The sequence below is a fragment of the Euleptes europaea genome, chromosome 18 (assembly GCF_029931775.1).
Source record: "Euleptes europaea isolate rEulEur1 chromosome 18, rEulEur1.hap1, whole genome shotgun sequence".
Classification (NCBI taxonomy): domain Eukaryota; kingdom Metazoa; phylum Chordata; class Lepidosauria; order Squamata; family Sphaerodactylidae; genus Euleptes; species Euleptes europaea.
This window is the reverse complement of record NC_079329.1, coordinates 22008086-22027780: the sequence shown is the minus strand read 5'-3', so window position 1 is coordinate 22027780 and position 19695 is coordinate 22008086. Positions and strand designations below refer to the sequence as shown.

At 48.5% G+C, this 19695-nt stretch overlaps 2 protein-coding genes across 2 annotated transcripts in view; one reads left to right on the top strand and one right to left on the bottom strand.

Moving 5' to 3' along the window:
• The window catches only part of LASP1 (LIM and SH3 protein 1), a 279531-nt gene that overhangs the window by 54415 nt on the left and 205421 nt on the right, over positions 1-19695 (bottom strand). The window lies entirely within an intron of this gene.
• On the top strand, positions 4684-17128 carry IRF3 (interferon regulatory factor 3). The gene is made up of 9 exons (XM_056863249.1): positions 4684-4848; positions 6314-6488; positions 7144-7226; positions 7416-7470; positions 9893-10003; positions 10922-11038; positions 13575-13943; positions 14728-14846; positions 16958-17128. Exons 1-9 carry the CDS (start codon positions 4684-4686, stop codon positions 17126-17128), a joined length of 1365 nt encoding a protein of 454 aa, XP_056719227.1.

The window sequence follows — 19695 nt, the reverse complement described above, 5'->3', positions numbered from 1 at the left end:
GGGAGAGAGAAAAAGACTGTTGAGCATAATCTCTTTCAAAATTCTCCAGCTAGTCGGTGAGGCCTTGGATCCAAGTTCTGTTATTTATTTATTTGAATCCAACAAATGATAAAAGGAACCAGCAAATGTTGGACATTAGCACCCTCTGCTGTTATCTCCTAGAAACAGGAAATGAAGTTCCTTTATCCTGTCATGCATTCGATACTTGGCGCAACTTACTTACAAATTCAGAAAATGAATACTAAAATGACTTCTTGGAGGAGAACAACGTGTATTGGGAGGACCTCTCAGCAGTTGCTGGGCTCCTGGTATGCAGATAGATAGGACTTTCACGGCACCTTCAAGATTTTATTCCAGCATAACTGTTTGTGGACTAGAATTTTTATGGATCAGAGCATCTGAAAAAGCGGACCTACTCTAGTCCAGCCGTGACCTGGATGGCCCAGGCTAGCCTGACCTGGTCAGATGTCAGAAGCTAAGCAGGGTCAGCCCTGGTTACTATTTGGATAGGAGACCACCAAGGAAGTCCAGCGTCTATGCAGAGACAGGCAATGAACACACACATGAAGCTGCCTTATACTGAATCAGACCCTTGGTCCATCAAAGTCAGTATTGTCTACTCAGACCGGCAGCGGCTCTCCAGGGTCTCAGGCAGGGGTTTTTCACATCACATCGCCTAGTCCCTTTAACTAAAGATGCCGGGGATTGAACCTGGGACCTTCTGCATGTCGAGCAGATTCTCTACCACTGAGCCACACCCCCTCCCCTAAATAAGGCACCACTGGGATTTGAACCCAGGACTACCAGTTTCCTGAGAAATCCCCCCTTTTTTCTTTCTAAATCCCAAAGCACAAGTAATACTTTGATCAGCGTCTTTCAAAAACATCACACTTTAGAGGGAGCAAGTGTTGGGAGTTCCCCCAGCTACATGTCAAAGGTGGGGGGGTAGTGGAGGGAAAAAATACATTATAGATGCAGTAGAGCAGTTGTTCTATCTGCCACTGGGTACCGGCCTTTGGAGAGAGTACAGGAAGTGTCAGACAGACTTAATTACATTAAGCTGCCTATTCTTGGGGAAAAGAACACCTCAGGTTAATTAATTCTGCATGACGCTTCCTCTGCTCCCTCTTTTTTAATGCCTTTGTTCAACATAGACTTTTATACCCCACTTTTTCTCTCCAAGGGAGACCCAAAGCAGTGTGCAACGATGGCCGTGTATGGATGGGAGGTTTTGCCTTGGATTTGCCATGCTAGTCCAGATGCACATTTTTCCCCATCCGAATTCTCAGAACTCAAAAATAAGACCCCCATGCAGAGTTTTGCGAATTCAGATGGGGGGAAATGTGCATCTAGAGAGCAGCAAATCTAAGGCCAAACCTCCCATGCAAAAGTGGCCATTGTCCTCACAACAAACAACCCTGTGAGGTAGGGTAGGCTGAAAAAAGAGTGACTGGATCAAGGTCTCCCAGTGAGCTTCCGTGGCGCTGGGGGGATTCGAACGTGGGTCTCCCAGATCCTAGTCCAAAAGAAGAGGATAAGAGAGCTTTCCCGCTGAGGCTGAACATGTGTTTCCCCTACCCCTTTCGTTCTGTTTTTCATCACATGAACACATGAAACTGCCTTATACTGAATCAGACGCTCGGTCCATCAAAGAGAAAATGCCGAAGCAGGACTACAGCTGAACATCAAGAAAACAAAAGTAATGACTACAGGAGAATTACACAACTTTAAGATTGGCAATGAGGAAATTGAAATTGTTCAAGACTTACCGGTATCATTCCTTGGCTCCACCATCAACCAAAAGGGAGACTGCAGCCAAGAAATCAGAAGATTGAGACTGGGAAGGGCAGCCATCAAGGAGCTAGAAAGATTTTGAAGTGTAAGGATGTGTCACTGGCCATCAAGACTAGATTAATTCATGCCATCGTATTCCCTATTACTATGTATGTGAAAGCTGGACAGTGAAGAAAGCTGATAGGAAGAAAATAGATTCCTTTGAAATGTGGTGTTGGAGGAGAGTGTTACGGATTCCGTGGACTGCCAAAAAGCAAATCAGTGGGTTATAGATCAAATCAAGCCTGAACTGATCCTAGAAGGTAAAATGACTAAACTGAGGCAGTCATATTTTGGTCACGTCACGAGACGACAAGAGTCACTGGAAAAGACAGTCATGCTAGGAAAAGTTGAGGGCAGCAGGAAAAGAGGAAGACCCAACAAGAGATGGACTGACTCAATAAAGGAAGCCACAGCCCTCAATTTGCAAGACCTGAGCAAGGCTGTCAAAGATAGGACATTTTGGAGGACTTTGATTCATAGGGTCGCCATGAGTCGGAAGCAACTTGATGGCACTTACACACACACCATCAAAGTCAGTATTGTCTACTCTGACTGGCAGCGGCTCTCCAGGGTCTCAGGCAGGGGTCTTTCACATCACTTACCTGCCTAGTCCCTTTAACTGGAGATGCCGGGGATTGAACCTGGGCCCTTCTGCATGCCAAGCAGAGGCTCTACCACTGAGCCACAGCCCCTCCCCATAGATAATTCACAGTGGGTAGCCGTGTTAGTCTGTCTGCAGTAGTAGAAAAGGGCAAGAGTCCAGTAGCACCTTAAAGACTAACAAAAATATTTCCTGGTAGGGTATGAGCTTTCGTGAGCCACAGCTCACTTCTTCAGATACGAAGACGTGGTATCTGAAGAAGTGAGCTGTGGCTCACGAAAGCTCATACCCTACCAGGAAATATTTTTGTCAGTCTTTAAGGTGCTACTGGACTCTTGCCCTCCCCATAGAGTTCTGCATAACTCCAAAGCTTACGCACTATTTTGTAACATTGGGATTTCTCCTGATCGAAAGCATCGTCTTTCTCTGTCTTAACGTTGGCTCTTACTAAAGAAGCTGCCCTCTTCCAGCTTGCTAAAGGAACCGCCCTCTCCCCTCTGCCAAGTGGACCGCGGGAGGGGGCGGGCGGTTCACATTGCAGAACCGAGTGATCCACGTGTCAGGAAATCGAAACGAACTTGTCCGGATCATGTGATCCTTAGGAGGCTGGAAAAGTCCCCTTGTTTTGCTGCCCCGCGGAGAGGAGGAAAAGGTGCCCTTGCCAGGTGGGTAGCGCCTCGGGATCTTACCAAACCCCCCTCCCTTTCCAAGAACCGAGCCAGTCATAGGGGGGGGGGGAGGGAAGAAGGCAGACGCAGCGCTGCCAAAATTTGGACCGTCCCAGCCGAGGAGGCCAGGGAGAGGAGGATCCGAAACCGATTTCGAAACCGTTTCCTCGGAATCTGAATTCTCCAAAGCCCTTTACCCGCGGGAGGTTTGGGCTTGGGTTTGCAGACAAGATGCACACCTTTCCCATCCAGATCCCCGAAACTCAACAATAAGCCCCCCCATGCAGAGTTTTGAGAACTCAGATGGGGAAAATGTGCATCTAGAGCAGTGGTTCCCAAAGTGGGCATTACCACCCCCCGGGGGCGGTGGCATTACCTAGGGGGCCACTAAGAGGCAAGGGGGCAGCAGGGGGGCGCTAGAGGTGGGCCCCCTCAACTGTGTTGGATAGGGTAGGGGGCGCTGGGGTTGAGTTTGTGGAACCAAGGGGTGGCCTGAAAAGTTTGGGAACCACTGATCTAGAGAGAGGCAAATCCAAAGCAAAACCTCCCATGCGTAAATGGCCTTCGGCTGGCCGCCTTTGGACGCCCAGCCGATTCTGGATCCCCCTCCCGGGGTGGGGGGAAGCCCCTGGGACGAGTGTTTTCCCTCCCTGGCCTCAGTTTTTAGCCTTGGCCACCTGTTGGGTTGCCAACCTCCAGGTACTAGCTGGAGATCTCTGGCTATTACAACTGATCTCCAGCCGATAGAGATCAGTCCACCTGGAGAAAAGGGCTGCTTTGGAGGGTGGTCTCTATGGCATTGAAGTTCCTCCCCAAACCCCGCCCTCCTCAGGCTCCGCCCCCAAAACCTCCCACCGGTGGCGAAGAGGGACCTGGCAACCCTAGCCACCTGTAAAATGGGCAGATATAGTAGACTCATAGAGTTGGAAGGGACCACCAGGGTCATCTAGTCCAACCCCCTGCACAGTGCAGGAAATTCACAACTACCTCCCCCCCCCACACCCCCAGTGACCAGAAGATGGCCAAGATGCCTTCCCTCTCATCATCTGCCTAAGGTCACAGAATCAGCATTGCTGAAAAATGGCCATCTAACCTTCTTAAAAACCTCCAGGGAAGGAGAGCTTAGCACCTCCCGAGGAAGCCTGTTCCACTGAGGAACTGCTCTAACAGTTAGAAAATTCTTCCTAATGTCAAGACGGAAACTGTTTTGCTTTAATTTCAACCCATTGGTTCTGGGCCGACCTCCTGGGGCAACAGAAAACAACTCGGCACCATCCTCTCTATGACAACCTTTCAAGTACTTGAAGATGGTTATCATATCCCCTCCCAGTGCTGTTGCGAAGTCGACAGGTTGGAAGATGTGAATACATTTTGCGAAGGGGAGGGGGGAAGCCCTCTAAAAGGACCAGAAAAGGGTGTGTGTGGTTGCTGCCAAGCCCGATTTATGTACTCTGGTATGTACCTATCGGTAAATGCATTAACACCCAGATTATTTTCTCCCTTCTCTTTCCCTAGAAAATCACACCGTGACAGCTTGCTCTTTGCCCTCCCCGCTGAGCGCCACGTCCACCATCTTGCATGGGGGCTCAGAGGCCGCTCATTGTGCCCTGGCTGCTGCAACAGCTGGATGCCCAGCAGTTTCCAGGGGTGTCGTGGCTGGACCCAGAACGGACCCGGTTCAGGATACCGTGGAAGCATGGGTCTCGGCACAGCACCATCCCCGAGGATTTCCAGCTCTTTGAGGTAAAACTGTGCCCCGTGGCGGCGGATGGATGAGACCCTACTTTTTTAGGAGCCACATACAAAATAATCCGTTTACCTCTGGTGATCTTTCACTGTTAAAACAGCTCTTAAAAATAATGCCCAGCAAGTGTTCAAAGCAGTGCGCGTAGTTTGTTGTACCCTGTAAAGCAAGCTTTCTTTAAAAATATAGTTAATCCGTTGCTCTGCCCATCAGCCACAGTAATATCTTACAGCAGGGGTCCCCAATTATTTTGAACCAGTGGGCGCCTTTGGAATTCTGTCACAGGATGGTGGGTGCGGCCACAAAATGACCTCCACAGGAGATAGAGCCATGTAAGCGCGCACACAGAGGAAGCCAAAGCACAGGGCAGAAGAGGGGAGATTTAACTATAAATATACTGGGAAAGAGGAGAGAAAGAGGATAAAATCCACAGTGTGGTGGATACTGCTACTGAAATGTCAATATTTTAATCTGCACAGCCAATCAGAAGCCCTGCTGGGCAAGAGCCCACCTGGCCCCACCCACTTTCTCAAAACACTTGGCAGGCACCCATGGGTGCCTTACAGGGTAAGTGTTATCATCCCCATATTGCAGTCGAATGTTGATTTCGAGAATCCTGGTTTATGGGACGGAAACAAACTCCTGGATGTGGTTGTCACAGTAAATAAGTTTAGCTGAAGGCGTCTCAAACCAGTTGCTATGAACTTACGGGATGTCCTGCAGCAACATGCAATGAGGACTGCTGGTTTAGATGTCTTTTTCAAAAGAAAGCTGAAATAGACAAAGTGATGAGGACAGTTCATTTGACAGTTATCATAGTCAAACAACCTCCCTTCTCAGAGGCATAACATCTCAGTATCTGGGAACAAATGATTGGACAAGGCTATTGTTTTCTTTTTTGAAACAATAATTTTTATTAATTTTCCAAGCAGAAAACCACCACTCAACCAAACAACACTAGCAAACCTTTTAAAAAACAAACATAGAAACAATGTAATAATTTAAAAAAGAAAAATACACAACGTTGAGTCAGATGATTGACAGAGGGCTTAGTATTTAACACATTTTCCAATTTCTCTTACAATTACAGATAAGAGAGGAATTCATCGATGGCACTAGGCTATCGATTTCATACTCTGCTTTTGAGATTCCAAAGGCTTCTGGTTGGCTGCTGCTGAAAACGGATGGGTGGGGTTTAAGAGCAGCCATGTTGGATCAGACCAACGATCCATTGGATCTAGCATCCTGTTTCACACAGTGGCCAACCAGATGCCCCCAGAAAAAGCTGCAAGTAGAGCAGGAAATGTAAAGTTTTCCTTATTGCTCCTCCCAGAATGAGCGTTCATCAGGTTACTGCCTTTGAACGTGGAGGCTCCATTTAGCATCATGGCTAGTAGTCGTCGATGGATGTATCCACCCTGAATTTGCCTATGGACTTGACAAAAGTCCCTCTTCTCTCTTGAGGCTTGGGCCACTGCAAGCGGCCGCTACAATCCAAGGACCGATCCAAGGACGCCTTCGGAATGGAAAAGAAACTTCCGCTCTGCCCTAAACCGAAAGCCAGAGATCCATGTGATAGCTGATAACAGCACAGATTCGGAAAACCCTCACAAAGTGTTTGCAATCCAGCATCCTGTTGGTAAGAACAGACTGACTAGATGTCTGGGGAAGGGTTTCTGATGAGAATTCAGGCGGAGGTAGGGTTGCCTGCTCCGGGTTGGGAAATACCTGGAGGCGGAGGTAGGGTTGCCTGTTCCGGGTTGGGAAATACATGGAGGTTTTGAAGGCGGAGCCTGAAGAAGGCGGGGTTTGGGGAGGGGAGGGACTTCAATGCCACAGAGTCCAATGGCCAAAGCCGCCATTTTCTCCAGGTGAACTGATCTCTATCAGCTGGAGATCGGTTGAAGCTTTTTGACAAGTCTTGAACCTAGGTACTTGTTAAGAAGAGAGAAATGAGGTTGTTGTCAGAGTCAGCTAATTGGAGCAAGGTCACAGCTGTTTTGACATTCCGACGCCAGTTATATTATTTTGTATTTAAAACAACTTTTGTAACCACTGTTTAAAATTGTGATGCCTGAACAATATATGTGATTTTCATTACTTTACATACAGACGTGAATGCGTGTCATATAATATTTGATCATTTCAATATTTGGGGTATTTTTTCTTTTCTACATTTGACTGTTATCGTTACCCCCTCCCCCTCATATTTATATTGGGTACCTGGAGGTTGGCAACCCTAGCTGTAGGTGAGACTCAAAGCATAATTGTTTATGTATTATTTTCTCTTGAAGGTCCAAATGACCATGGGCAGGCAGCGGCAGGTGATGTGCGTGAAAATCTGGGAAGATGTGAAGATCGTCCACCTTCTTGCCAGGTCAGTCTCTGTCTTTCTGTCTCTCTCCCTCCCTCCCACGTACCCACCCACCAACCAGAGAATGGAGAAATACAAACAAGTGAAACAATGAAACAAGAGCCGCTCAAAAGGGAGGAATGAATGGTGGGGCAAGAGAGAGAATGAAGGCTAAGCCAAGAAGGACTGAGCTTTCTCTATCCTTTTTTCCAGGATGATTCGCTGGAGGACGTGCTGAGCTCCCTCAACCTCTCTGGCTCCGAACCCGGTGAGTGATAGAGGATCTGGTGCAAGATTGTGTAAGACGCTGGGGAAATTAGGGACCAAAGGAAGTCAACGAAAAGGGTTTTGTATTACCGACCCCAGGATCTGTGCTCTGAATAGTATGGCGTAATAGCTAGAGTGTCAGATTAGGATCTGGGAGACCCGGGTTCAAATCCCCACTCTGCTGAGGAAGTTCGCTGGGTGACCTCAGGCCATTCACACTCTCTTAGCTGAACCTACTTCACAGGGTTGTTGTGAGGATAAAATGGAGGAGTGTGATGTAAGCCACTTTGGGTCCCTGATGGGGAGAAAAGCAGTGTACAAATAAAGCATATAGATGTACTGTGTTGTCCCCATCTGGTTTAGATCTGGTGTGTCCACAGTCCCTATGGAGCCGATCTTGGGGGGGGGGGCAGTGATTTTGGCATGCTTTTTTGGATCTAGAGCAGGGGTATCAAACATAAGGCCCGGGGGCCAGATCTGGCCTCTTGTTATGCAGCCCGCGAGCCAGCCACCCACCCATCCTGATCTGGGCTGGCGCGCCCACTGCAAGTTCGCCAGCCAGGGCAACCACCCCTGTGTTCCCAATCTGGGCTGGAGAGCTGGCCAGTGATTGTTAAATAAAAGAAAGTACTGCAAGAGTGTTATTGTTTTAAGCGTGTTTGTATTTTAAGGAAAAAAAATCATTATTTGGCTTTGCCTGTGTCTTCTTTAAAGTCTGTATCTCTGGTATCTGGCATTAAATTTTATTGCACACATTGGCCGGCCCAACCAAGTGACATTTATGTCAGTTCGACAGCCCTGATCTAGAGACTGTTACCCAGTCCTGCTTGTGGCCAAAACTGGGATTGCATTTAATAATCCTGCCGCCTGTTCCCCCGTTAGAATAAGTGGTTTTAAGCATTTCAAGCTCAGGAACTACCTTTAACCTTAAACTTCGTGGGACCTATTTTCAGGGTTTTTTTTTAGTGCTCTTTGTCTTCCCTCCCTTCTCTCGTCCTCTGCTGGTTTCCAGTGCTTTAGGCCAGTGGTTCTGAAACAGTAGTATGCATACCACTGGTAGGATGCAGAACGATTCTAGATGGGATACAAAGTTTCCATAACATCCCATCAATGGGATCTTCCATCCCATCAATGACTCTCCCAAAGAACCTGGGCCTCACCATGACAGAAACCAAAAAGGCCCACTTTTCCCAAGAGAGTCGTTTAATATGTTGACAGACATTAAAAACTTCAGAAGCAAAATGGATAAGGTAGGGACAGCAGGAAGTGGTGCATCAAAGACTGTTGCTGGCGGGAAGAGAAAAGGGGATTAGGTGAAATACCATCCAAGGTTACCACTAGCATGCTAAAAGGTCGCCTGAATAATCCATTTGAGGTAGCGTCAGCAGGAGTTGAGATATCACTCTTGCCAGTGGACAGGGATTTGAGAGAACACATTTTTAGTGATTGTTTCGAACAGGTGGGAGGATTATTAAATGCAATCCTGTGCTTCCTCTTCTACTAGCTTGTTTGTTTATGGGCTCACTGAAAACCATGGATCTCACAGTAGAAAAGAGCCAGTGGCACCTTAAAGACTAACAAAATTTCTGGCAGGGTGTGAGCTTTCGGGAGCCACAGCTCACTTCTTCAAATACCACTGAAGAAGTGAGCAGGGGCTCACGAAAGCTCATACCCTGCCTGAAATTTTGTTAAACTTTAAGGCGCTACTGGACTCTGGCTCTTTTCTACTGCCATTGACAGACTAACACTGATACCCATCGTGATCTGTCTCCATTTATCTCACATAAATGGAAGTGCTAGCGGAAGAGGGAGCGTGCTTTCTGACAGAGGCTGTCTAGTGCACGGGGTACCCATTCATAGGGTCCAAGCCCACGATTTCTGTCCAACTCATAGAATCTACTTCCTTTCCAGAGGACAGGCAAGATGAGCCCTGTATCCCCGATCCCCCCGGCTGAGAGCCAGCGTGGTATAGTGGTTAAGAGCGGTGGTTTGGTGCTGTGGAGTCTGATCTGGAGAACCGGTTTTGATTCCCCACTTTTCTACTTGAGCAGTGGAGGCTAATCTGGTGAACTAGATTTGTTTCCCCACTCCTCCACACGAAGCCAGCTGGGTGACCTTGGGCTAGTCACAGCTCTCTCAGCCTCACCCTCCTCACAGGGTGTCTGTTGTGGGGAGGGGAAGGGAAGACAATTGTAAGCTGGTTTGATTCTGCCTTAAGTGGTAGAGAAAGTCGGCGTATAAAAACTCTTCTTCTTCCCTGTATTCCATGTCTTCCAAAGGGATCCAGAAATCCTGCTCTTTAGCCCCGTCTGTGCCTCGTGTACTAGGGTCGCTCTCTCTTTCATTCCAGAGCTCTGTGTTTATCAGTTCTCAAGTGTTCTGTTGTCTTTCTTCCTTCCATATTGTTCCATATTCAGATCCAGGAGCAGAAAACCCAGTATACTATGTAGGCCTGTCCCCATCTTGTATGGATCTGGCTGCACCAACACTACCAATGATACCGCTTGAACCAGTTTTGGGTGCCAATAATTTCGGTAGGCTTTTTTAATCCAGAGGATATATTTAAAAAGGTAAAGGTAGTCCCCTTTGCAAGCACCAGGTCATTCCTGACCCATGGGGTGACGTCACATCCTGATATTTACTAGGCAGACTATGTTTACTGGGTGGTTTGCCATTGCCTTCCTTTGTCGTCTACAGTTTACCCCCAGCAAGCTGGGTACTTATTTTACTGACCTCGGAAGGATGGAAGGCTGAGTCAACCTTGAGCTGGCTACCTGAAACCGACTTCCGTCGGGATCGAATTCAGGTCGTGAGCAGAGCTTTTGACCTCAGTTTACCACTCTGTGCCACTGCTTTTTCCCCTGGTAATTACTAGCGAAGAAGAAAAATTAGAGCAAAAGACCATGGTGGTAGCCCCCAGAGAGCCAGCATGGTGTAGTGGTTAAGAGCTGGGATTTGGAGCGGTGGACTCTGATCTGGAGAACTGGGTTTGATTCCCCACTCCACGTGAGTGGCGGACTAATCTGGTGAACCGGATCGTTTTCCCTACTCCTACACATAAAGCCAGCTGGGTGACCTTGGGCTAGTCACAGTTCTCTTAGAGCTCTCTCAGCCCCAGCTACCTCACAGGGTCTGTTGTGGGCAGGGGAAGGGCAGGTGACTGTAAGCTGGTTTGATTCTCCCTTAAGTGGTAGAGAAAGTCAGCATATAAAAACCAACTCCTCCTCTTCTATTTTGATCAGTTTGCCACCCTCTCCAGATTAGGGTTTCCAGCAGGCCTGTCCCTTGAAGAGACTTATTGCATGGAAATAGACAGCGGAAGCTTTTCACAGCACAGAGGTCAAAGAACGTCCCGTTATGCTTCTGTTAAGTGGACTGGACACTTTTCTCCAGCCTTGTGGATCAGTGTAGTTCTCAAGCATTCTGTTGTCTTTGTTTCGATCTGTGTTCAGGGCCAGCGGCGGACAGTGCGGCTTCCTGTGTAGGCCTGCCTCCATCCGGCTTGGATCAGGCCCCACCTACACCCCTAGTGATACCTTTGGAGCAGATCATGCAATCCGCACAGCTAGGTAAGTTTTTTGGATGCAGGCCCTCTAGTGGCCAAAACTGAGATTGCGCCTTACGTCCCTGCCGCCATTTCCTTCTTGTACTCCAGGGTGGTGGTTTTCAGAGGTTAGGGTGTCAGACTAGGATCTGGGAGAGGTGAGTTCAAATCACTGCTCTGCCATGGAAGCTCGCTGGGTGAACTTGGTCAGTCACACTCTCATCCTGATCTACCTCACAGGGCTGTTGTGAGGATAAGAGGATGAGAAAAGCACACATGTCGTGCTGAGCTCCTTGAAGAGTGGGATAAATAGACAGCCTAGTTCCCCCTAGCTAGGATATCATCATGAATTGAGCAGCAGCCGTGGTTTTTTACCCCCTCCCCATAATCATAGACAATCGGGGGGCGTTAAATGTTGCAGCACCACTGTTGCGACCTGCTTTTGGTCACCAGGTAACCCTCGTGTTGGTTGCTACCTATTGGTTGAAGGCCAGAACTCTGAATTATCTGCATTTTGTGCATGTTTTGACTTCCGCAATGACAGATACAGAAAGGATGGACCGAACATCACCTGTTTAATTTCTTCCTGTCATCTTTTTGCAAAAAAGGAAGCTATGTAATGTAGCAAAGTGTCATAAGAACATAAGAAAGGCCTTGCTGGATCAGACCAAGGTCCATCAAGTCCAGCAGTCTGTTCACACAGTGGCCAACCAGGTGCCTCTAGGAAGCCCACCAACAAGACGACTGCAGCAGCATTGTCCTGCCTGTGTTCGAACGCACCTAATATACTAGGTGATCCTGGAGAGAATAGGTATGCATCATGACTAGTGTCCATTTTTACTAGCAGCCATGAATAGCCCTCTCCTCCATAAACATGTCCACTCCCCTCTTAAAGCCTTCCAGGTTGGCAGCCATCACCACATCCTGGGGCAGGGAGTTCCACAATTCAACTATGCGTTGTGTGAAGAAATACTTCCTTTTATCTGTTTTGAATCTCATTCTCCAGCTTCAGCGTCATATTAGAGAGAGCAAGCTTTGGTTTTTCACTCCGCCATAAAACCTGCCTCCGGTCAATAGAGGTCGTCTTACATTCCTACAGGTGGAAAAGGTTCTGAAGTATACTTAGAGGTCCACTTTCCTGTATTTAAAGTTCTTTTTTTTTACTTTCAAGTTGGAGGACTCAGTTGCTGTGTGCAGTTGACAGGGTTGCCCCAAAAGTTGTGGGTGGCTTAGGAGGGATGATTGAGGAAGGTGGGCAATAGAGACATGACTATCCATTCTGCAACCCAGCAAGTAGATACACAAAGACCTGTCCCACCGATTTTTACCCACACATACATCAAAGGGTGGCTTGGAAAGCTGAGCCCGGCCAGCGACTGGCTTAGAAGGAATTCTTCTTTGCCTTGGGTATGAGAAACACAGAACCGATTTAGTAAGATTGGTGCTACATCAGCATGGTGTAGCGGTTAAGAGAACTGGGTTTGTCTCCCCGCTCCTACACACAATGCCAGCTGGGTGACCTTGGGCTAGTCACACTCTCTTGGGCCCACGTACCTCATAGGGTGTCTGTTGTGGGGAAGGGAAGGTGATTGTAAGCCGGTTTGATTCTTCCTTAAGTGGTAGAGAAAGTCCGCATATAAAAACCAACTGTTCTTCTTTATGGCTAGCGTTTCATTAACTTCCCTTGCAAATTGTTCAGTTTGTGGCAATTTAAAAAAATATGGCAGCCCTAAGCAAGTGGGGAGGTGAGGTTGTACTGGCAAGGCAAGAGGGAAGGTTAGGTTAAAGGCAATTGATATCTTCAAGGCAGATTTCTAAGGTGCAACCAGACCAAAAAAATGTGCAGTTGCGGGGGGAAGGGAGTGTGGTTCTAAAAGAACAGTTATGCCCTTCAAATATTCACATCTGAGAGATCACGATGGGTAGCCGTGTCAGTCTGTCTGTAGCAGTAGAAAAGAGTAAAAATCCAGTAGCACCTTAAATACTAACAACATTTCTGGTAGGGTATGAGCTTTCGTGAGTCATAGCTCACTTCTTCAGATCTCATACCCTGCCAGAAATTTTGTTAGTCTTTAAGGTGCTACTGGACTCTTGCTCTTTTCTACATCTCCTGCATTAAGACTGTCAGATTCCAGTTTTGAAGATTTTCTCCTACTGTTTAGAAATGTGACTCTAAGCAACAAAGCATGCACACGCATGCAAGGAAATAGTATTACATGCATGCATTATAATTGCATCCCACTGCGCAGTTCCAAATTTTCCTTGCAGAAAGCCCCCAGGGCAACCTTGTGGGACCATTAGAGGAAGGTGACATTGAATTATTTCACTCTTATTAAACTGAAGGTGGGGAAATAGAATGGCACAGTGGCGAAATGCCCGTTCCTGGCCTTGTGTTTTCACAGCGGTAATTTTTTCCAGTGGTTGACTGAGTCGAGGTATGAATAGCTTTATCTCGTTGAGGAATAATGAAGGGTACTTCTGCAGATAATGATGTGAGACACTGAAGGGGTCTTCACCTATCCCTTCCCCCCAAAAAAAACCCTATCCATTCTGTTCTTCAGAAACAGATTTTGAAGTGCGGGCCTACTATCGAGGTCGGCTAGTCTTTCACGAAACGTTCAGCAACGTCCAAGGCTTGTGCTTCGTGCCCCCCGGATCCTCCCCCCCTTATCCGGATTTGGCCGCTGTGGTGTTGCCAGACACTGCCACCTTGAACGACCAGAAGCAAGCGGCCTTGACACGTCGCCTCCTGCGAGGTGTGGCCCCCGGGGTGCTGCTCCGTTTCGAGGGCCCATCACTGTGCGGCAGCCGGCTGGGCACTTGCCGCGTCTTCTGGAGCCAGTCGGAGACCCCTATGGCTGTGACGCGTTTTGGAGGGTTCCCAAAGGAACATTTTAGTTGCCTTTACAGTGTGCCACAGTTTGTGCAAGGTAGGAGGTTATGGCTCTTAACCCTCCAGGGGCTGCGGTAATCTTTCCCTTGCTCTTGTTGTTCGTGGTCTTTTTTTTTTGTCTCGAGCTTTACTCCCTCGCGGCACCTATAGAAATCAAGCGGAAGGCACATGTAGGAGCTGCCAGCATGGCGGACTCTGATCTGGAGAACCGGGTTTGATTCCCCACTTCTCCACGAGCGGTGGAGGCTAATCTGGTGAACAGGGTTGGTTTCCCCACTCCTACACACAAAGCCATGAGCTGGGTGACCTTGGGCGAGTCACACTCTCTCAGCCCCACCTACCTCACAGGGTGTCTGTTGTGGGGAGGGGAAGGCGATTGTAAGCCGGTTTGAGTCTCCCTTAAGTGCTAGAGAAAGTTGGCATCTAAAAACCAACTCTTCTTCTTCTACACTATGGGAAAACGTGCATACAAGGACTAAGATACATAAGCATTTGCCACACCTCTAAGCAAGCAAAGTACACCATGGTCTGGTGGCACCCCTGGTAGGAGGAATACTACTTTGATGGCTGCCGTTGCTCATGTAAAGGTTATCAGTTCAAGGTCGGGTGCAGCTTATAACCAACAGGGATTTCTCCATAATGTTCTTGCATTATGCTCAGGGGTTGGGGCGAGTTTTGAACGTAACGTTATTAAGGAGAAGCCGCTTCCATTGCAACAACAGAGCTTTCTTTGTCCAGCTGCCAAGTAAAGCATGGCATCTTCCTCTGATGGAGCAACAGGTAGCTGAGGGGGAAAAATTGTTTTTCCTCCCCCACTCCAGAACTGGTTGGATTCATGGAGGGACGCAATGGCTCCCCCGCCTATACCCTCTGGTTATGCTTCGGGGAGGACTGGCCTGACCCGGAACGCATTTGGAAGAAAAAACTGATCATGGTAGAGGTATGTGTCTTCAGGTTTGTCCCTTCGCCACCATGCCCTCTCCCCCATGGTTCTCCCCCTTTGTGACTTGAGAGGACGCACCCAGGGGTGCGGACTCCAGCCAATTTAACATGGATTAATAGCTCCAGGGAAATTGTAGATGCCTTGGAAATGTGGTGTTGCAGGAGTGTTACGGATACCGTGGACCGCCAAAGAAACAAATCAATGGGTTACAGATCAAATCAAGCCTGAACTAAATGACTAAAACTGAAGCTACCGTATTTTGGCCACATTATGAGAAGACAAGCTTCACTGGAAAGCACAGTCATGCTAGGAAAAGTTGAGGGCAGCAGGAAAAGAGGAAGACCCAACAAGAGATGGATTGACTCAATAAAGGAAGCCACAGCCCTCAAGTTACAAGACCTGAGCAAGGCTGTCAAAGAAAGGACATTTTGGAGGACATTGAATCATAGGGTCGCCATGAGTCGGAAGCGACTTGACGGCACTTAACACACTCAACAGTTTTGAGGAGAGTTAGGCTGGAAATTCACAGGCCCCATCTCCACTGCCCCATGGGGCCAGTAGTCCTTACCTCCAGGATCATGACTCCCCACCTCAGACTAGCTCTCCTCCCTATCTTCCTTTCACCATGCTCAGCTGTTGCTGTTCTGCATTCAGTCTTCTGCCTTGCCGTTCTCCAGCCAGAACCATCCTTGCCTGCTCGACAGTCCCCTCAAGCATTTCTCAGACAACTCTCCCTTCACCCCTTGCTTGTATTTCTGCGTCAGCATGATTGTTCTATCGATCCCTTACTCTCGCGTCCCCTCCACCAGTTTAAGCTGTTTGGATAACCACACAAGAAATCTGTTAGTCTTGCTTATGCCACAAGGCATGTTCTGTTGCACCAGACTGATGGCTTCTGGAATCAGACAGAGACTGTGCAACTTGGGAGCAAATAGCCACAGGAAACAAGTCTTCTATTAGCAGAGGATCTGTTCCCAGTTTACGAAGGTCAGAGGCCACACGCCCACGGAACTGTGAGCTTTGCTTATGAACTTAATTCCCATTAAAGATCTTGAAACTCCAAAGCGTTGGTATTGGAGCGTGAAGTTTTCATAGGTTGAGTTCACCTTATCGGATGTAGGATATCCACTGTGGGCAGGTACGTGGGTACCGAGAATTTTTTATATGGCGCTAGAACAGCTGTGAGATGCAAGGAGGAGCAATAGGCCAGTTACTTCTATGCAGAATCAAAACATGGATATCTTTCCGCTGCCAGTGACTGCTGTTACCCCCTACTCCATGCCCAGAAGATGGCCAAGATGCCTTAATCTGCTTAAGCCTGAAGAGGAGAAGACGAAGAGGTGATATGATACCCATCTTTAAGCACTTGAAGGGCTGTCACATAGAGGATGGTGCTGAGTGGTTTTCTGTTCCCACAGAAGGTCGGACCAGAACCAAAAGAGTTTCCATCTAGACATTAGGAAGAATTTTCTAACAGAGCGGTTCCTCAGTGGAACAGGCTTCCTCGGGAGGTGGTAAGCTCTCCTTCCCTGGAGGTTTCTAAAGAGGTTAGATGGGCTTCTATCAGCAATGCTGATTCTGTGACCTTACACAGATCATGAGAGGGAGGGTATCTTGGCCGTCTTCTGGGCATGGAGTAGGGGTCACTGGGTGTGTGTGGAGGGGGAGGTAGTTAATTTCCTGCATTGTGCAAGGATGACCCTGGACTAGATGACCCTGGTGGTCCCTTCCAACTCTATGATTCTAACTCAGTTCTTTACAGCGGCACTAGTGTTTGCTGCAAACAGGCTATCGTTGATACCCAAGGAGAAAGCTCCCCCTCCCTCCCACACCACCTTTCTGCCCTGCAGCTCTGAGAATAAGGTGGAAACAGTAAAAGAGAAGGCAAAAGGTGTTTAACCGACCTTCTCCAAGGGCCAAAGCTGTGGAAGAACACAGCGCCCCCCGAGTTGATACACAGCCATGTCTTCTCAAACAGAAACATGCCATAGGCAGAGCATAAAAGTAGAAGCACTTTGAACCCGTGCCTATGGGAGAAAAAGGCTCTGCAGCATCAGGAGTTAACACAGTTTGTGGTCTGTTCTCCCTGTCGTGTTCCCCCCGTCCAGGTCATCCCCAAGGTTTTCGAACTGCTCCATGAACTGAGCAAGGCCAACGGGGCATCCTCGTTAAACGGAGCCGAACCAGACCTGAGGATATCGGACTCGCTGCAGGACTCTTCCTTCTTGGAGCGGCTGAGAAACTGGGCGGAGAGGATGGACGTGCAGTTCAGCAGCTAGCCCCACAGGCCGGGCCTCTTTTCAGTCACACTCCGCGCCCTCGCTTGGTACAGTTCCTTCTTTCTGTGGCAGAGTGACACCACCCGTGCCTTTAGCAAGGGCCTCAAGGTGTTGGCAAGTCGCTCTAAATTTACTTGTTCCACCTCCGGATTTCGCACTCCTTAATCGTGCTTGCTTCAATCTCATCTGAAGCCTAGCACAGACAGTCACTTCCTGCTACGCCAGTTATGCTGCGATTTTTTTTAAGCCGCTATTTGTTTGCACTCACGGTGTGTTCAAGGGAAGGTATAGAAGAGTTGGGTCAATATTGCTCAGTTGTTCTTGATTAGGCGATAAAAAAAAAATCAATCTTCCAAATCTCAGCTCTTCTTTATTTCAGTCCTCAACATAAAGGTAAAGGTAGTCCCCCAGTGCAAGGACCAGGTCATTCCTGACCCATGGGGTGACATCACAGCCCAATGCTTACTAGGCAGACTATGTTTACAGGGTGGTTTGCCAGTGCCATCCCCAGCTGTCTACACTTTACCCCCAGCAAGCTGGGTACTCGTTTTGTCAACCTTGAGCCGGCTGCCTGAAAACAACTTCTGTTGTGGGCAGAGCTTGGACTGCAGTGCTGCAGCTGACCACTAATACCGCTGGTTTCCCCCCCTCAAACAAAAATCTTTCTTGCTTGCTTTTAAGGTTCATTATTTTGATACTTCCATTTTTCCTTTTTTCCCTGCTCACTTCACCATTTTGGCTCCGCTTCCTGTTTCCTTTCCACTGTCTGCTGTTCAAGTTCTTCTGAAAAAGTGTTTTAAGAAAATCGACTTGTTCTGTGCTGCATTTTCTTCAGCAAACTCTTTAAGCTGTTAGATTTTGGGCTTCGGATTGGTTTTTTTCTTTTGGTTCTCCTCCCCCCTCCCCTCCTTTCCCCATCAGTTCCCTTACTCTTCAAACTTAGGTTGGTCAGTTTTAGACTGTGAGCCTGTAGGCAGGCAGCTCTGAATTTGTTGTACGGGGGGCCTGGTAGAGGCAACCGTACGGATTCAGTTTCAACCCATGATTGGGAGGCAAGAACAAACAAGCAGATAAGAACATAAGAAAGGCCACGCTGGATCAGACCAAGGCCCATCAAGTCCAGCTGTCCATTCACCTAGGGGCCAACCAGGTGCCTCTAGGAAGCCCACAAACAAGATGACTGCAGCAGCACCATCCTGCCTGTGTTCCACAGCACCTAATATAATAGGAATGTTCCTCTGATACTGTAGAGAATAGTAGGTATGCATCATGACTAGCATTCATTTTGATTAGTAGCCATGGATAGCCCTCTCCTCCATGAACATGTCCACTGCCCTCTTAAAGCTTTCCAAGTTGGCAGCCATCACATCTTGGGGCAGGGAGTTCCATATGAAAAGGGTTTGGATAGCATTAAGAGCCCCAGCAGCAACAGGACATGAAAACAAGCATTTAAGCTGCTGCCGCCCCTCTTCGGCATCCTATTTAACTTCATTTTACCTGGAACCACAACAATAATGCAGCTGCCCTGAAGTCCAGCTTTTTACCTCCCTATAGCACACTGAGAGCCGGTGTGGTGGGGAGGGTGATGGATTAGGATCTGGGAAAACCCAGGTTCAGGTCCCCACTCACACCATAGAAACTGGCTGGGTGACACATGAAGCTGCCCTTATACTGAATCAGACCCTTGGTCCATCCAAGTCAGTATTGTCTACCCAGACCAGCAGCAGCTCTCCAGGGTCTCAAGGCAGAGAGGGCTTTCACATCACCTACTTGCCTAGTCCCTTTAACTGGAGATGCCGGGGGTTGAGCCTGGGACCTTCTGCATGCCAAGCATTCACGCCTTTGGGGTGGTGCATTTTTGTCATCTCTAGCAAGACACACCCATTACCTCTGGGCGACGGCTTCTGGCAGGTGGGTTGTCGCCTCCAAAGCAGCTGATGGCCCGGGCATGCACTGAGCCCCACCAGTGCATCGATGCTGCCCTGGCCAGCGGCTTAGCCAGAGAACCAGGTCCCGATCGCCTCGGAGGCCAAGAACGAAAAGGCCTGGGATTGGTTCCCAGCGGTTCAGCGCAGATGGGGGGGGGGGAGAGCTGTGCAGATAGATTCCTTGTACCTACATCCTGCCTCATGCCATAAAGAGAACCAAGCAAAGGAAATACTCCCCCCCCCGAATGGCAAGGGCCTCCTGCTGTGTATGTATGTGAAAAGAACCGATCAACCAGGCAGTGTTCTGTAGCTGGTGCAAGATTGCAGAAGAAAGCAGCGTGCACAAACTGTGTAAGGCAGTCATGGGTTCCAGGGCACAAAGATTTCCTCCCATGGTGTAGTGGCTAAGAGCAGTGGTTTGGAGCGGTGGAGTCTGATCTGGAGAACCGGGTTTGATTCCCCACTCCTCCACGTGAGTGGCGGAGGCTAATCTGGTGAACCGGGTTGGTTTCCCTGCTCCTCCACATGAACCCAGCTGGGTGGCCTTGGGCTAGTCACACTCTCTCAGCCCCACCTACCTCACAGAGTTGTCTGTTGTGGGGAAGGGAAGGTGATTGTAAGCCAGTTTGATTCTCCCTT